General features: G+C 41.6%; 1 protein-coding gene across 1 annotated transcript in view; it reads left to right on the top strand.

The window, feature by feature from the left end:
• Positions 1–4,204: 4,204 nt before the first annotated feature.
• Positions 4,205–16,136, top strand: part of abr (ABR activator of RhoGEF and GTPase) — a 132,767-nt gene continuing 120,835 nt past the window's right edge. The window contains 1 exon segment of the mRNA XM_030100582.1: positions 4,205–5,167. Coding sequence (XP_029956442.1) covers positions 4,372–5,167 — 796 coding nt within the window. The 5' untranslated portion in view covers positions 4,205–4,371.

Genomic DNA, 16,136 nt, shown 5'->3' with positions numbered 1-16,136 from the left:
ATTGCTATAACCACTTTCAGCTTTCCTCCTTAACTGTAAAGTTTCCATCCATCAATATTCTCTGTCCAACTGGAGGCTGTGAAAGGAAGATAGGCCACAGCATGAGCAGGTATGTTGTCCATCACAAGGCAAAAAACGACAACCATACTCTGACTCACCTCAAAGGACCGTTCACAAGCCATCATTTCACACTGCATGCATGTTTTTGGACAGGAAATCAGACACACACACACACACACACACACACACACACACAGGAAGATGTGAACACACACAGGTATTTGGGTTTCCTCCACCAGTCCACAGACATGCAGTTTGCTGGGAGTGGCTCCAGTGACCCACAACCCTGAACTGGATAAAGTGGTAAAGAAAACTGATGGATGTAATTAATTTGAAATGCTTTGCAAACCAAAATTACTTTGTTTTTTCTCATTATGTCTTATGGTAAAACATGTGAAAACATGTGTATTTTGATGTTCAGAAAATCACATTTTTAAACATTTTGAGACAAATCTGACACCAAAGACTGATAATGCTCATATTCTGGCATGGAGCAAAAGGAGACAGTAATCATCAGTCGGTCTTGCAGAGGAACAACCACCTGTCGGGCCTACTCCATCCAGAATAAAAGAAATATAGTTATTTAGCAAATCAATCCTTGAACCATATTTCCAAAACAGAGGTTTGATGATCAACTTATTTTTATGTAAAGCTTATGAAAAGAATCTCATATTTGAATCTTATTTCCTCATTTATATTTCCTTTACAAATTTGTGTGCAGTGAAATGTGCAGAGCATATCAGGAACTGAAATATTATAATCAAAAGGAATGTTAATTCTTTATAAGTCTATGTATTTAATGACCATCGGCTGAACAAGTATAAAAATGGTGTTTGATGGGAAAAAATTGCACTGCTCATGTGTGAAATGTTATTTCTGATAAGGGATCAACTCATGGTGGCTCTGTGCAATCTTTACTATGACTCCTCACGAAGTTATTGTCAACTTTCTGGATGCACAGTTTGACACTACACCGGTGACACGTTGTATTGTTGTGTGTAAATACAATATGTTGCAGATACTCTTTTCTGTATGTAACGAAAACACATGGACGTTTTGTCACTGACAGCAAATGCTGCATAGACAGTATAGCTGGAGACTTGAAATATGAATGTCTCCTAATTAGCAGCAATTAATTAAACTGGATGAGCCTCAGAAAATAAGCTCTTTGGGTCCCGCTTCTCAGTCCTTTTCACATGTTAAATTCTAAATTATTCTTTTTAATCTGTGAGCCCTACTCAAACTGCCAGATGATAACAATTTGCAGGCTGAAGTTCAACCATATCTGGCTGTGTGTCACTCCATTAATGCAATCTGCTGCTTTAATTGTTTGCAGGGTATTGTTGATTTAACAGTGTATATACAGGTTTCAATGGGATCAGTGAGCATTTAATGATCAAACAACTCACACAGTCTTTCCATGACTGTATATTTTTAAACATTTGGCCAAAAAAAACAATGTCGAAAATCTTTCTTTTTACTTTTCGGGTGCATGTGTAAACTATATGAGCCATGACTGCATTGAGCTGATTAACAAGAAATGATCGTACATTACATTTCCTGATAAAACATGTCAGGCTTGTGATTAGTGATCCAGTTTCATGACTGCAAGCCAGTCTAAGCTCCTTCTCTATTCATTACAGTAACCCAATCAGGCCTCTCAGGCCTGAAGCATGTGCTGATCAATGGCTTCTGAATGCTTTTAGGAGAATGATCTTTCAGCTCTGGGCAGGAATCCAAACGGGCACTCAAAAATACAGTCTGCTCATCTCTGCCTGTGCACCCTCCCCTTGGCGTGTGCACTGATAACTTTGCTCTGCTGTATAGCGTTACAGCTCTGCTTTACAGGAAGTCTGCTGCAGGGCTGCTCACCAAGTTTTATATTTTATCATATTATCTGGATATAGCTGTTCAGATATGGCCGAGATTCAGGTGATCACGGTTTAGGTTCACTGCTTGGCGTGAGACGGGTGTGCCAGGGATGACGCTTCTCAATATGAAAATCAAAATGATAAAAAATTTGAAAGGTAAGATTGAATACATTTTTACATTGTTCCATTTAATGCTATTGAATCCCCTGTAAACTTTTCCACTAATTATGAAGTTTAACATGCTGATTATCACTGAGCATGTGTATTTCAACACTGGTGAACGAAACTTGAGGTGCCTAATTTGTATTTTCATCAAGTAACAAATTATGTTGTTACCCTGTGAACTGATGCATGTATAGACAGCATTCATATGACTACGCAGTCTTTGTTTCAACCAAAGATTGAGACCCAGTAGGCTGGTAAGCATGAACACACTCAGAGCTCTTTCCTTCCTTCATGTGAAACCACCAAAACCACAGACAGTAGCAAAAGAGACTGGAGCCAGAACCTTTCTGTGCCATCCTTTCTTAGTGCGGCTCTATTCTGCAAACTGATGAAGCCCTGCTCATTGTCTCTTAGGGGAAATAAAAAGTTCAGTTCATGCACTCAAAATATCAACTGACACACAAATTACTGAATTGGATCTGTGCAAAACTAGTACAGCAGGCCCCTTCAGTCCCTGGCTTCTTGATATCTCTGTAAATGTCCGGATCATTACAACAGGCATAAAAACACAACAAAACAATGCAGCAACATAGCTAAAATATGAAACACTTTTATGCTACTTTTATTTTTAAATAAGTGAGGTGAAAAGACAAATATTTATATTAGTGAGCAGTAAAACAGATCTTCAGTTTTGACCACAGCACTGATTTTTCACATTAACAAACTGCTCCCACAACCTTCGATTATGAAAACTCTGGGAAATGATTGATCGATTGTTAACAAGCCAATAAATCTAATTTACTGTGATGCAATAATAAAACTTTGACTTCATTGCCTAAATGCATAAATTCAGTTTTATCCACACCTAACCACAAGATAAAGCTGCAGTCAGCAGTGGTCAACTCCTTTGATTTCACTTCTGCAATATCGGCTGATGCATTCAATTGCTGTCGGAATTCTTCCCTTCTGCAACATTTGAGCACGCAAATGTGGTAACGAGAAATCATCTATTGAAACTTCGTGCAAGCAGCTGTAGGTTTAAGGAGTTATTGGAAAACGACAGCAATAAGGTGTCAAAAACTAAAACAACCTTTTGTACAAAACTAACAGTGTACATTGGTGAAACACTCAGCCTGTAGTATTTTTCAAGAGTATATGTTGTAGATTCTTAAACTGTGAAAACAAACGGGTTTGTGACAAGAGTGACAAAATGAGTGCAATCCAGACTTGCAAAGAGTAAAATGACAGACAACAGACAATTCACTGAGGCTCACAGTGTTTGAGGAACTGGAGCACATATAACACAACACTGGTGGTGATGCAACAATGAAAACTCAGATATTTCATCAGGCATGGCATGGGGCATGGTGGCGCAGAGGTCAGTGCTCTCGCCTCACAGTGGATCTTTGGTGGAGGCTTGCTCTGTGGAGTTTGCACGTTCTCCCTGTGTGAGCATGTATTTCCTCTGGGAACTCTGGTTTTTATTGACAGTTGAAAAACATACATGTGAGGTTTATTGGTGACCTTGAATTTCCCACAGGTGTGAATGTGAGTGTGTGTCACTGTGTGGCTGTCCTGTGATGGACTGGTGAGCTGTCCTGGGTGTATCCTGCCCTCTTCCATAGTTAGCTGGGATTGACTCCAGTGCCAGCAACTGGATCAAGTATATTAAAGATTGATATTTCATTTTCAGAATAATTTGTTGTGAGTGTAGCACATTTCAAACACAAAAAATATGAGCCAGAAACTTATGGAATAATTTGTATTCATCACAAAAACTGATTTGTGACAGTGTAATGTTAAAAACGCACTTATTTTACTTACAATACACTTATTTTTTCTTTTTTTTTTTTTACAAATATTTATTTCCATCGAGTTTGCAAATTGATATTTCATTACAAATTCTGACGGTACTGAATCAATGATCAGTTTGTTTCCAACACGTGCTTCTTGACGCACTGATTTGATGACAACGCGTTTGTCCCAGCGGCCCGTGAAGGCAGCACGTCAGGATCCAGGAAGTCTCGAAACTTTTGAGTGCGAACTTGTTCTGAGCGTCAGGCACACGCACGGTGCGCGCTCCCGCCAGCCAGCTGAACGTGTGGGAGGTGGAAGATGGTCCGAAAGTGGTCACTTTAAAATCCAGTGTTTCCAGGACAGGGGGAAGGGGGGTACGTGCGAGAGAGTCGGCGAAGAGAGGGGCTTTAAAAAAAGAAAGGACGGACGGAAATCAGCGCGAGTTCCATGAGAAGACTGCGGCGGTGAAGACATCACGATGTGGGAACAGGAGGAATTCGCCAAACACTGGAGGAATGAATTCCCCGACGGAGAGGTGCCGCAGATGGACCTGAACTCGGTGGAGGACATCGAGTCGGAGCTGGAGGCGAGCAAAGCCAACCTGAAGCGGCTGCAGAAGGCGCTGGCGGAGGAGAAATTCAAGGTGATCTACCTGCAGACCACCATGACGCGCCAGAAGAGGAGCGACCCGGATGAGAACTTCAACGCGGAGACCTTCGGGTTCTCCCAAAAGCCGCAGCGGCGGGACGACCGCGGCTCCAAGGTGTCCGACTCCGGGGGCGTGAAGCCCCCGCACAGCGCGGGGGGCGCGCCGGGGCTCGGCAGCTCCTTCGGCCGGGAGAGGAGCAGGTTCAGCGGCAGGACAGGTAAGCCCGTGCCCATCCCCGTCCCGCCTCAGAAGCCCAGCTCCCGGAGAGAGGTCCACGTCCCGGTCCCAGTCCCGGTCCCGGTCCCGCCGGTCCTCTTGCGCAACGACAACGAGGAGAGCAGCGACCGGGAGTACGAGGACCCGGAGCTCAACGAGAATTTCGTCCGGAATAACTTGTTGGTACCGAGGACGGTGGGCAGGGACGGCCAGAGGACGTCCGCCAGCCACCGGGACAACAGGAGGCCTTTCCGCAACAGCAGGGACCTGGACTCCGGGGACGACGGCAGGCTGTCCCCGTCCTTCCCGCTGGTCCAGCGCAGAGCGTCGCGGGGCTCCGGGTGCAGCACCCCGGACCGGAGGAGCGACGGATACCTGAGTTCCGACCACGACGACTCCTCCTCTGCAGGTACGGTCCGCAGTCCCGGTCCCGGTCCCGGTCCCGCTCAGGGACGAGTCACTTTACTGACACAGCCAGGAGAAAAGATGAGGTTACCGGGGGTCTGGAGCCCCCTTTTACACCCCAAGTATAATATTTGAGGAAAGTATGTAAATTATAAGAGTTTTTCAGTCAGTTCCAAGGGTATCGGAACTGCAGTCAGGACCAGGATGAAGTGAAGTTACATTCAGCAAGGTCCTCCAGACAGTCAGACAGTGTGGCTCAATATAAAATAAGTCAGCATTATTCAAGAGCGATGCACAATATGGATTTAGTCAGTCACTGATCGATGTGTTCATCTGATGGTTGGTCCCACCAGGGGTGGGTCCTGATCTTGACAGTGACACAGGTCCTAATCCACTTTTCAAGTTGCACTGTCCTCTGTACATGAATCAAATATCACGGTTTTATCAGATGTCATTCTGATATTTGGATTACCACAGTATGATTTAGAATTTTCTCTTGAAATGGAATAAGATGGAAGATCTGCTTCCTCAGCTCGCGGCTCCTTATAGGAGGGCTGAGGGAGGTTTGATTCTGTGGACGTTTGTCTGTGGAGTTTGCATGTTCTTCCTGTGAGTGGCTTTGCTATTGGTATTTGGATTAAGCCTTGTGTTTCTAAGCTGCCTGTAGGTGTATGTCTCTGTCTTGTCTCTGAGTTAACAGACATACAAACAGCACAGTGGCATTCGATTATAGTGAGCTGAGTTTGGCTCCAGCTCTCTACAACCTTTAACTGTAAAAAGTGATATAAAAGATGTAAAGATTGTAAATGTGCTGATTCCTCCTGGCTTAAAAGACTGCATTACAGTAATTGCCATCTTTTAAGATATCCTGCTGTGTAGATTAGAGGTGTCAAACATAAGGATTGTGGGCCAAAACCGTCTTCCAAGAGGCTCCAGTCCAAATAATGATACATTTATTTTACAACTAATTTCCTAAGAGTAGGTAGACACAACACTGAGACCCGAGCTGAGATATTGGTGATGCTGCCCTGAAAGCTGTCAGGGTTAGTTTGTTAAAACATGCGTCATGGAGCAGCTATAGGAGAAGGGTTTTGGCCATTTCACTGTACTTTGCACCAGAATGTTTCATTAAAATTGGATTCATGTTGAGATTGTAGTAATCTTTGGTAGTAATAGTTTGGTTTAGTAAAAAAAAAAAAAAAGCGATTTAGTTATGAATATCTGGCACCATAGAAGAAAAAAACCTAAAATTTGAATTTGAAGGTGATTATTGCACTATTTCACCTCTATTTTTGCTGTAGCTATTTTGTGAAATCATCAAAAAAGCATTCCTAGAATGCTGCTGAAACAGTGAGATCAAAGTATTTGATTTTGACATTTGTTTATGTCGATTGAGGAGGACCTCTTGTCATCACACATTGTACAGTCTAGGTTACACAGTCTAGGTTTCATGACCTGACCTCAAAGAACAGCTGACACCACTTCTCAGTATCAATGTTGAGTTTTCACACTTTAGGCTTATGATAGTCGGAGCTGATGTGGACTGGGAGCCGTGGCATGGTGATTCCTTTTCTTTCAGCTCTCCTCCTGCTGGAACAGGCATCATTCATTCATTCAGTCCTTCCTGAAGTGAAGTTTTACGCCTGTTTCACACCACAAAGTCTGCAGCGTGAGACGCCTCAGGTTTGGGTAATACAGGAAAAGCAGTCGGTGACGGTATGAATGATGAAAAGGCCATTTCCTGTGTAATTTTTTACTGAAGCATCACATTAGCAGATTTTAAATGAACTGCATTTGATCCGAGTATGACGAGGTGTTCCTGTCGTGTGCACTCGCTTCAAGTATCGTGGTCAGTTTGATCTTTGCAGATGTCCCTGCACCAACTGTGAGCTTTCAGTTTGGGCTTGTAAAAAAAAAAAAAGAAAAAAAGTTGAATGTTGAAAATGTGAATTGAATATATATATATATATATATATATATATATATATATATATATATATATATATATATATATGTTGTTGTTCTGCATTTATCTGAAACACAAGTCTTTCTATCCAGGTACGAGATCGCTTGGCGTCTCTTCCTGTGAGTTTAGTAGCACGTTGGGTACAATGAAAGCTGCTGCAGATGGTGGCTGTGAAAATAGCCACAAAGCGTGAGACGCGGCACCCTCCTCCATATATGAAACCAAAATCAGGAGGGTGAAAGTGAATCAAACCCACTTTATGTGGTTAAAAGAATTATTATAGCGCAATAGAAGAACAGTTCCTTAAATCGTTGGGGGTCCACAGCCTTTCTCAAGGGCAATATTTCCACAGAAAACTGAAGGTCATTGATGAAAAAACACATTCCTACTCATAGGTGTTGTTTATTTTTATCTTTTTTTAGCCAGTATGCACAGATACATCTTGTAATCTGCCATTACGCAAATGGAAACAGGTGATCTGAGTTGATCTTGTTTCATAGATCACTGTAACTGTATTTGTTTGAAGCTTGCTGATGCAGTTTGAGCTTCAGTTGCCAGAAGTGAAACAAGAAGAATGAAAGCACAGTCATTTCTGTGCATCAAATAAAAAGTCAGTGCCCGCAGCCACAAGTTTAAATAAAAACAAAGGCGAGCTCGGTAAAAGATCTACTTTAACGCTTACTGTTTGTTCAGTTCATCAACAATTTTGGAAATCGTGAAAATGTTGCACAGAAGTCAGAATCTCTCATGTGTTTTGAAGCAGGAATATGGTTGCCTGCACGACGCCGTGCTCCTCTCTCAGCTGCCTGATCTCAACATGAAGCAGGCGTGAATGTTTGATCGCCTCTTTTGGAAAGTCTTCAAGAATAGTGGAACACACACACACACACACAGCCCACATGTGTGAGAGGAGAGGGGGTTTCTCCAGGAAAGCAAAAATCCTTGTTTGAGTCAGTGCTTCTCGCTAAGGGACAGTCGTGATTCGTTTAAGGCGATTGGCGAGCTTCAGACGTGCTTTCAGGGGGATGTTGCTAAATGAGACACATGGTCAGAAAAGAACACCACACACTCTTAGGCGTCAGTTTCAATGGTGCAAGAACTAGCATAAACGGCAGGTTAGATTAGGCTTAGAAGTATTTATTCACCAACCCAAGAAAGAAATACTCTTAACAGTTAACGTAACGTGACGAAGGCTAACCCTGGAGGTAGGATTAAGCAAATGCAGCAGCATTTCAAGATTTCTTTGACGGAAAGATGTGGCAATATTGACTGAGATTTTATCTGAGTCATGAGTCAGGAGTGAATGACTAACGCACACAGGAATAGATTGAAGAAGTCTTTGAGAGGAGACGAAATCTTTTTTTCCTCTGTTGTTTAACTTTGAAGGATTATGGTGCTGTTTGTTTGGTTCTGTCTTTTTATCTTTAATGGAAGAGATTTACTGGATAATTACTGCTGATGGAGGAAAAACAATTGGGGAAGTGAGAAAATCAAAGAAAACATTGAGTTTTTTCTTCAAACGCATTTCGTGATGGCGACCAGAGCTGAGATATCTGGGATGCTGCTATCAAACTAGTCCTTTAAGGTTTTGGACATTTCACTGTATTTTGCACTGGAAAGTTTCATTAAAATCTGAGATTGCAGTCATATTCAGTAGTAACTGTAGTGGCATTTGAACCCTGAACTGAAATGTGTTGAGTGTTCATTGTCCGTCCATTCATTCTCTCAGCTACCTGCTGTATGATCAGGGCCTGTCCTAGTTAACATTGAATAAAAGACATTGAACACCTTCAACAGGTTTCCACTCCATCGCAAAGTGAATTTCTGTTTTTGCGAATTTAGATGAACCAATATATAACCTTATATAAGCCTGTATGAACTGTAGAGGGACGCATGTGCTGTCAGCCCCCTTTGAATCCAGGCCCTTTTTGTTATTCAACAGGGTATTGACGCTTCATTCAGACGGCAGGCATAATTATTGGAAGGACTGTGATTGTGACAAACACAGTGGCGGGTGTGTGGAGCTGTGGAGAGGCGTTTTCATCAGGCCGGCCGCCGCCGTTTGGCTGTGAGGTCAAGTTTTCCAACTGAGCTCACATCAGTTATCTGGCCTCTTCATCTCCGGCCGTGATGAGATCCAGTCCTCCATCACTCCCACTCACACAGAAGACTCACCGGCGGCGGGCTCATGCCGGGGGTCTTGCTCATGCCGAGGCCTTTGTGCCAGTTGATGAGAAGGAGGTCAGCCGTCGGGTCATGTGAGTCTGAGACCATCACTCCGGCTTCTCCGGAAGCTTCCTGATTCAGCTCTGATTCATGCCGCCGCTCTTTTTAAACAAGAAACAATCCACCGCCAGAGCTGTTGTTGTTGTAATGACTCTACTGATTCGTGCAGCAGCCTTGAAAAGTGACGGACACTCTCCGGTCTCCAGCCGCTCAGTGTGAATTATGAAGATAAGTTTTTATCCGATTGAAAAAGTTATTTCTCAGTGACTTCCTCAGTGACTTTCTCTGAGTTTGTTGCTCCAAAGTCACTTTGCTAAGAAGGTGCTCCCACTCCTCCGTGAGAAGGTTGTTTTTTGTTCTCTTTACCCACAATGCATTGCTCTGTAAAGCAGCTTCAAGCTTAAAAATGAAGTACCAACACATAAATTCACTTTTATTGTAATGTAAAGCAGAGGGTGAAATGATGAATTGCAGACTGGCATCATTTTTTTTTTTTTTTTTTTTTTTTATTTTCATTCATTTCAGGCGATTAACACTGCAAAACAAAACAAAAATTCCAATATAATAACATAAACACAGAATGCCTGAAAAAAGGGGAGTAGGAGGAAGAAAACTTATTTAATCCTACCCCCAAGCTCAACAATGGAAACACTATGAGCACATGGTTATGCTACAATACAAAATACAGTAAACAGTAGACAATAACAATTACACAATACCGACAATGGTAATTAACAAAAACCAGCTATTATGACGGACAGAATGGCAGAATGGACAAATAGCAGGAATGATAACGGACTAATAGCAGAATGGACAGATACTGGAATGGACAAATACCAGAATTGAGCAAGGTGAAGGACAGAATACAATTGAAGGTAATGGAACACTAATATAGACGATAAACCAACATGGATAATGGACGACATGTAAGCGACAGTAGGAGAACGTACATTATGGTGAAAAATAACACAATGATCAGTAACTGTAAATGACCAGGTGAATTACAAGATGCTGTACCTATATTTAGACCAGATCTGGTGTTTATAATACAGTTTAAATCGATTAATACTTTGGCATTGCTTGTGCTGTAAGTCCAAACTGTTCCAGAGTTTCACTCCACACACAGACACACAAAAACTTTTACGAGTAGTTCGAATTCTGGGTAATGTGAAATTAGCATAACCTCTCAAATCATGTGTTTGCTCTCGAATTATAAAGAAGCGTTGAAGATTGGATGGTAATAATTTATTGAAAGCTTTAAAGAGAATGATTGATGTGTTATATTTTACGAGATCATTGAATTTAAACAACTTTGACTGCGTAAACAAATTATGTGTGTGTTCTAAAAAACCCACCTTGTGAATGATCCGCACAGCTCGTTTTTGTAACAGAACAAGAGGATTAATTGTGCTCTGGTAGGTGTTTCCCCACACTTCGACACAGTATGTCAGGTAAGGAAATATTAAAGAATAGTAAAGTGTGCGAAGTGCATTCACATCCAGGTAAGGTTTTGCTTTGTTTATAATTGAGAGACTTTTTGAAATTTTAGTTTTAATGTGTTTGATGTGTGGTTTCCATGACAACTTGTCAATTACAACACCCAGAAATTTAGTTTCATAAACAAATTCAATAGGTACATTATCAACCGAAGGTTGCATCTCTGAATTCCTTTGTTGATTCCCAAACATCATTGCCTTGGTTTTTTCAATATTTAAAGATAACTTATTTATATCCATCCATTTCTTTATCGCTTTGAGTTCTTTATTTACTACAGTTATTAATTCATTATAATTGTCATTACAATAGAATATATTTGTATCATCGGCAAAAAGGATGAGTTTCAGAGTCTGAGATACATTAAAGATATCATTTATGTAAATATTGAACAGTTTGGGTCCCAAGACAGACCCCTGGGGCACACCACAAGCAATTCCAAACACATCCGAGTCAAACTGTCCCATGTGGACATACTGTGCTCTTCCAGTCAGGTAACTTTTAATCCAGTCCCCCGCCACACCTCTGATTCCATATTTATATAATTTATTAAGTAATAGAGTATGATTAATAGTGTCAAATGCTTTTTTTAAATCGATAAAAATGCCAATTGCATCAGGAGCCCACGCGTTTCTTTATCCATCTTATCTAATGCGAAGTGCCAAAGCGCTCCAATAATGTTGGCAGAAGAAATGTTGTGGAATCCCTTTGACTCTGAGGATGAATTTGAGCAAAATCCGGCTCTACCTGAAGGAAATCTCACTTTTGCTGTGAAGAAAATCCTCTGCAATTGAACTTTGTGTTCATCCCGCGCTGCCTGCTCCAGAGTTCACCCCGGAGGGCTACTGAGTTACCATGAAATCGATCCTCAAATCAAGCTTAACACACAGTAATGCTGTTTGGAACAAGGCTCAAACATTTAACAATGGGTCACGACAAAATGTTTACAAGAAGGAATGTTGATTTTTTTTTTTTTTTTGTAATAATCCTCAATTTTATTAGGTGTTATCCTGTTTTATATGAATTATTCAGTGTTTCCAACACAGTGACTATACCAGCCATGTTTGAACGATGTTCAATCCAATATAGATGCTGAAATATTTGGTCAAACACAACTGCTTTCCATGCAACAAGGCTTTCCATATCTCAACGTGACCTTAAAATTGCTTTATATTTGACTTCTTATCACTCTGTGGTGGGAGAATGAGTCCAGCCTCAGATATTTAACCACATTGTTCATCTCCATCTCTCATGCTGCACATGCTTTGCCTTGCCTCTAATAGCTGGATCCATGTAGAATTAAAAGCTCAACTCTTACTCTTCTAGTTAGACTTTTTTTTTTTTTTTTATCACATCAACCTTTAAAAAGCATTGCTGTATAGTGAAATCAGATATTTTCATTAAATAAAATGTAAAGGTCCCCACAGCAAAGCTTTTTTTAAGTCTTCCCTCATCTGCTGCAGTGACGTAAAGAAGTCGACGGCGTCGCCAGACAGGCTTGGCAAACGCATGCTGTGTCATGCTGCTGATAGGTTCTCCTCTCCTGTCCACGTTTCATGTATTTTCAGCAATGTCTTGACGTTTTACTCAACCAGCAGTGGCACGGCTGGTCGATCCATACTCCTGAGACGACAGACGCTCTGCTGACGGGATCTCAATAACCTGGAGATTTCTGTTTTCTGTCACGACGGCAAAGTGACTTCGGAGAAACGACACACATCCCTCCTCTTCTCCCCCCCCCCGTCTTGGCTCGCTCTTCGCTCAGATAAGACGGGACCTGTTCAGGCTCGTCCTGGAAAGCATGTGCGGCAGGGGAACTATGAGCCTGTCACGGCGCCTCCTCGTTCGCACTCCGTGGTGTTGACGGAGGCTCGGAGCATTTAGCTTTATTTGTGCTGTCCTCCTGAACCTGTGAATTACAGTGTGGAGCCCTGCGGCCGCAGTGCTGCCAGCTCACTCCCCCTTTTGTGTTTCGTTGTCTGTCTGACAGCTAAAGTTAGCGCACGGTTGGAGGCTTCATGCTGACACATCGTCCCTGTGAGAAAACTATGCAGCTGCCTCTTATTAGTTATTTCCTTGGCAACACTGTTGAGGAGACTGGAATGGCGTAGAACTCTGGACATTCTGTATACAGGGAGAGAAAATTAGACATTTATATGCAAGTGTTCTCAGTTTTTTGTGATCTTAATTTTGTTGCCCTCAATTCCCACATAGTTCAGATGCGACAGTCTCTGTCTGCTGCAATTTCCTGCAGCTGATCTGAGAGCATCCACGCTGCCCTGCAGGCCATCGGAGAGGTATCGACTGTCCGGGGGGGGGCTGGTATACCCTCCATATCAGATGACCAAACCGGCTTCGGTTCTCCTGCTTGTTATTCATACAGAGAGTGTTCCTGACCCCGCTGTCGAGGAATCTTATTTGGTATCTGTGACACTCACAGAATGCTTCATTGTGTTGTTTTTTGTGGGAAAATTGGCCGAGTTGCAAAAACAAAATCGCAAGTCATGAACAAGAACTGACCACTATTCTATTTGTGCCTCATGAAATCAACTCCTTTTGTTGCAATCTGTCCTAATAACAATATATAAATAGCTGCAAATGTTTCTTTCTTGTTTTCTCAACTTTTACATTAACTTTCAAACAGTAAAAAGTTCAGATCAAAAATTGTAGCTCCTAAACCAAAAAATGTGATAAAACATGTGAGCAACATCTGTTGGGAAGAAACCACAGCTCGGCCTGTAAAACCATTTTCTGGTTTTGTTAGAATGTCTGTTTAGGGAGGATTTTTGCTGGTGTTTATTTGTAATGTTGCATTGACTGTAAAATAACTTCAAAAAATAGTAGTTTATCAAAAAAAAAAAAAAAATTCTGTTGTGGCTTAGGGTTCTTCTGACATGTGACACAATGTGTCAACATTCCAGATCAAGATGGAAACTAAAACTCAAAGTTTTGCCCAGTGCAGGCTTTTTTTTGTCTTAGCTGCCATATCTCCACAGTCCATCACAGGACAAACGTGTGAATCTCACTGTATAAACATGTGCCACTGCAAGGGAAATTTCACAAACTCAAACGTTTGTTTACCACTGTGTGAGGAAACCAGAGTGCCTTAACAAGAAACAACAAACCCAAAGCTGTGCGGTGAGAGCACCGACGAACCGACCTACACCACAAAAACTGTTGATGAACAGAACTTCACTTCCAGTTGAGTTGTACAGCGAAGTGCTTGGATTATCGTCTCCTCTCACTCACGCAGTAATTACTACCGACTGACTGAAGAAGTCATTGATTGTGCTCTGTTTAATATTTTAATTCCACCCTCTGATTTAATTCCGAACGTAGCACTGAAACAGAAGGTTTAATTCTGGGATTCATTCAGCACTGTGGCGTCTGTCAACAGTCGCTTCATAAACATGAATTAAAACTGGAATCTGTAGCGATAGCAGCATTTTGTGGGCAATTTAGTGACAAATCAAATACACAACTTTTAACTAGCAGATACACAAAATATAAACAGACTCGCACACCAGAGCTAATGTCCATTTTACAAATATGTGAGTAAAAAAAACAAAACCTCTACATGGATTAATGCTGCGTAAGCCATTTGATATCTATTGTTTTGAATCTGATGTTATATTTGGCGTGTTCTTGCACCAGCTCCTTCAGTGTTTTTCATATTTCCAGTGGCATTTTAAAGTTAGAGTGAACGTCATCCTTCTCTGGCAGATGATATTTGTTAATAATGCCGCATTTCGTTTCTTCACAGAGAAAATGTCATGCTTGCTTTTGATATCCTGTCATCAGTATTTTGTAATCAGTCTGATTCGCATACTTCCTCTTGTTTTCGATTCGTCTTGGTTTATCACCTTTTGGAAACACGTGACCTCTCACACTGTGGAGATGCAGCTGATTGGTGTCGATCATTCTTCTGCTCTCTAAGCTCGTACATCATGGCTTTAAATCCCCAAACTAAAAACCGTCGTGTGGTCTGACTTGTCCTTGTGTTACCTTGGTGATGATGACTGTGTCTCCGAGCCCGAGCAGGGAAGCAGGCGGGATGTAGCTGTGATGGAGGAGGAGGAGGAGGAGGTGTGGGACTTTGCAGCGTCGCCGCTTGCTGATGAGCGTTGATGGATGCAGAGCTGAGCGTCTGTATCGGTGCAGAAGCCCTGACCTCCGTTCCGTATGAGAGGTGTGAAATGCACGGCCGGGACTCAAAAAAAAAACAAAAAAAAAACCCAAAAACAAAAACAGCTCAAGTATTTCCTGTAGCTGTCTTATGTAATGCCAACTGTGCAGAAAGGCATGCACATAAACTCATTCAGGGTCTGCTTCTTTACATTGATGAGGTTTTCTTTGGTAGATTTGTGCAATTTTTCAACAGCTTTTGCAGATGTCATCTATTAATATAATCCCAGTTTGTCTGCATCATGTTGACATTGAGACTGTGAGGGTCACACCATCTGCTGCAAAACAGCTGAAGCAAAAAGCACAGCTTTTTAAAAAAGGAAGTTTTCTAGATTATTTGCCTGTCATGATATTGCGGCAGTAAATACTTTATTTTTGGAAATGCCCTTTTAATCGTGCCGTAGTTCGGAGGAGCATGCATTTAGGGTTGAGCAACAGACTCTTATCTCGTGGATCGGATGATTGAAGCACAAGAACCAGACTTATGAGTAATTGATGTATTCATCTAACAAACAAGTAGAGATGCTCACATCAGAAGTTTTGTCCCCCAGTTTCAAAAAAACAATATTTTTAGAAATATCTGCTGCTGATGTTACTCTCCCGATCTAATAATTACATTTTCTTGGTGTGTTGAACAGAAAACTGGTTTAATGGTATACAGAATTACATAAACTTGTTTTTGTTTCTGATCACAATGTTTTTGATCTCTGCTGTATGAAACCTGCAAAGCTGTCATGTGCAGGATTTAATTAAGGAGGTTGTGAATTGATTCGTAGCAGTGAAGTGTAGCAGCGGCATGGCGCAGTCATTGAAGCGCCACATGACGAAACCAGTAAAATTGAAGTAAAACTGCAGTAAAACTCTAGTGAAACAGTTGTCATCTAGTAAGTGATCTTGCATAGTGTCGTGTACTTTGCTCAGAAGCTCTTGCAAAACAAATATAATGTAGATAAGGCATAACATAACCAGATCAAAAAGCTTTAAAAGTGTCCTGGTCGTGTGGTTACAGGAATTTAGTTTTGCCTCAATGCAGATTGTTGTAATCGGAGTGATTGAAGCACCTCTACATGAAGCGTTTCCTGAACATGGCATTCACATCACT

The sequence above is a fragment of the Salarias fasciatus genome, chromosome 10 (genome assembly GCF_902148845.1).
Source record: "Salarias fasciatus chromosome 10, fSalaFa1.1, whole genome shotgun sequence".
NCBI lineage: Eukaryota > Metazoa > Chordata > Actinopteri > Blenniiformes > Blenniidae > Salarias > Salarias fasciatus.
This window is presented reverse-complemented; position numbering and strand designations above follow the sequence as displayed.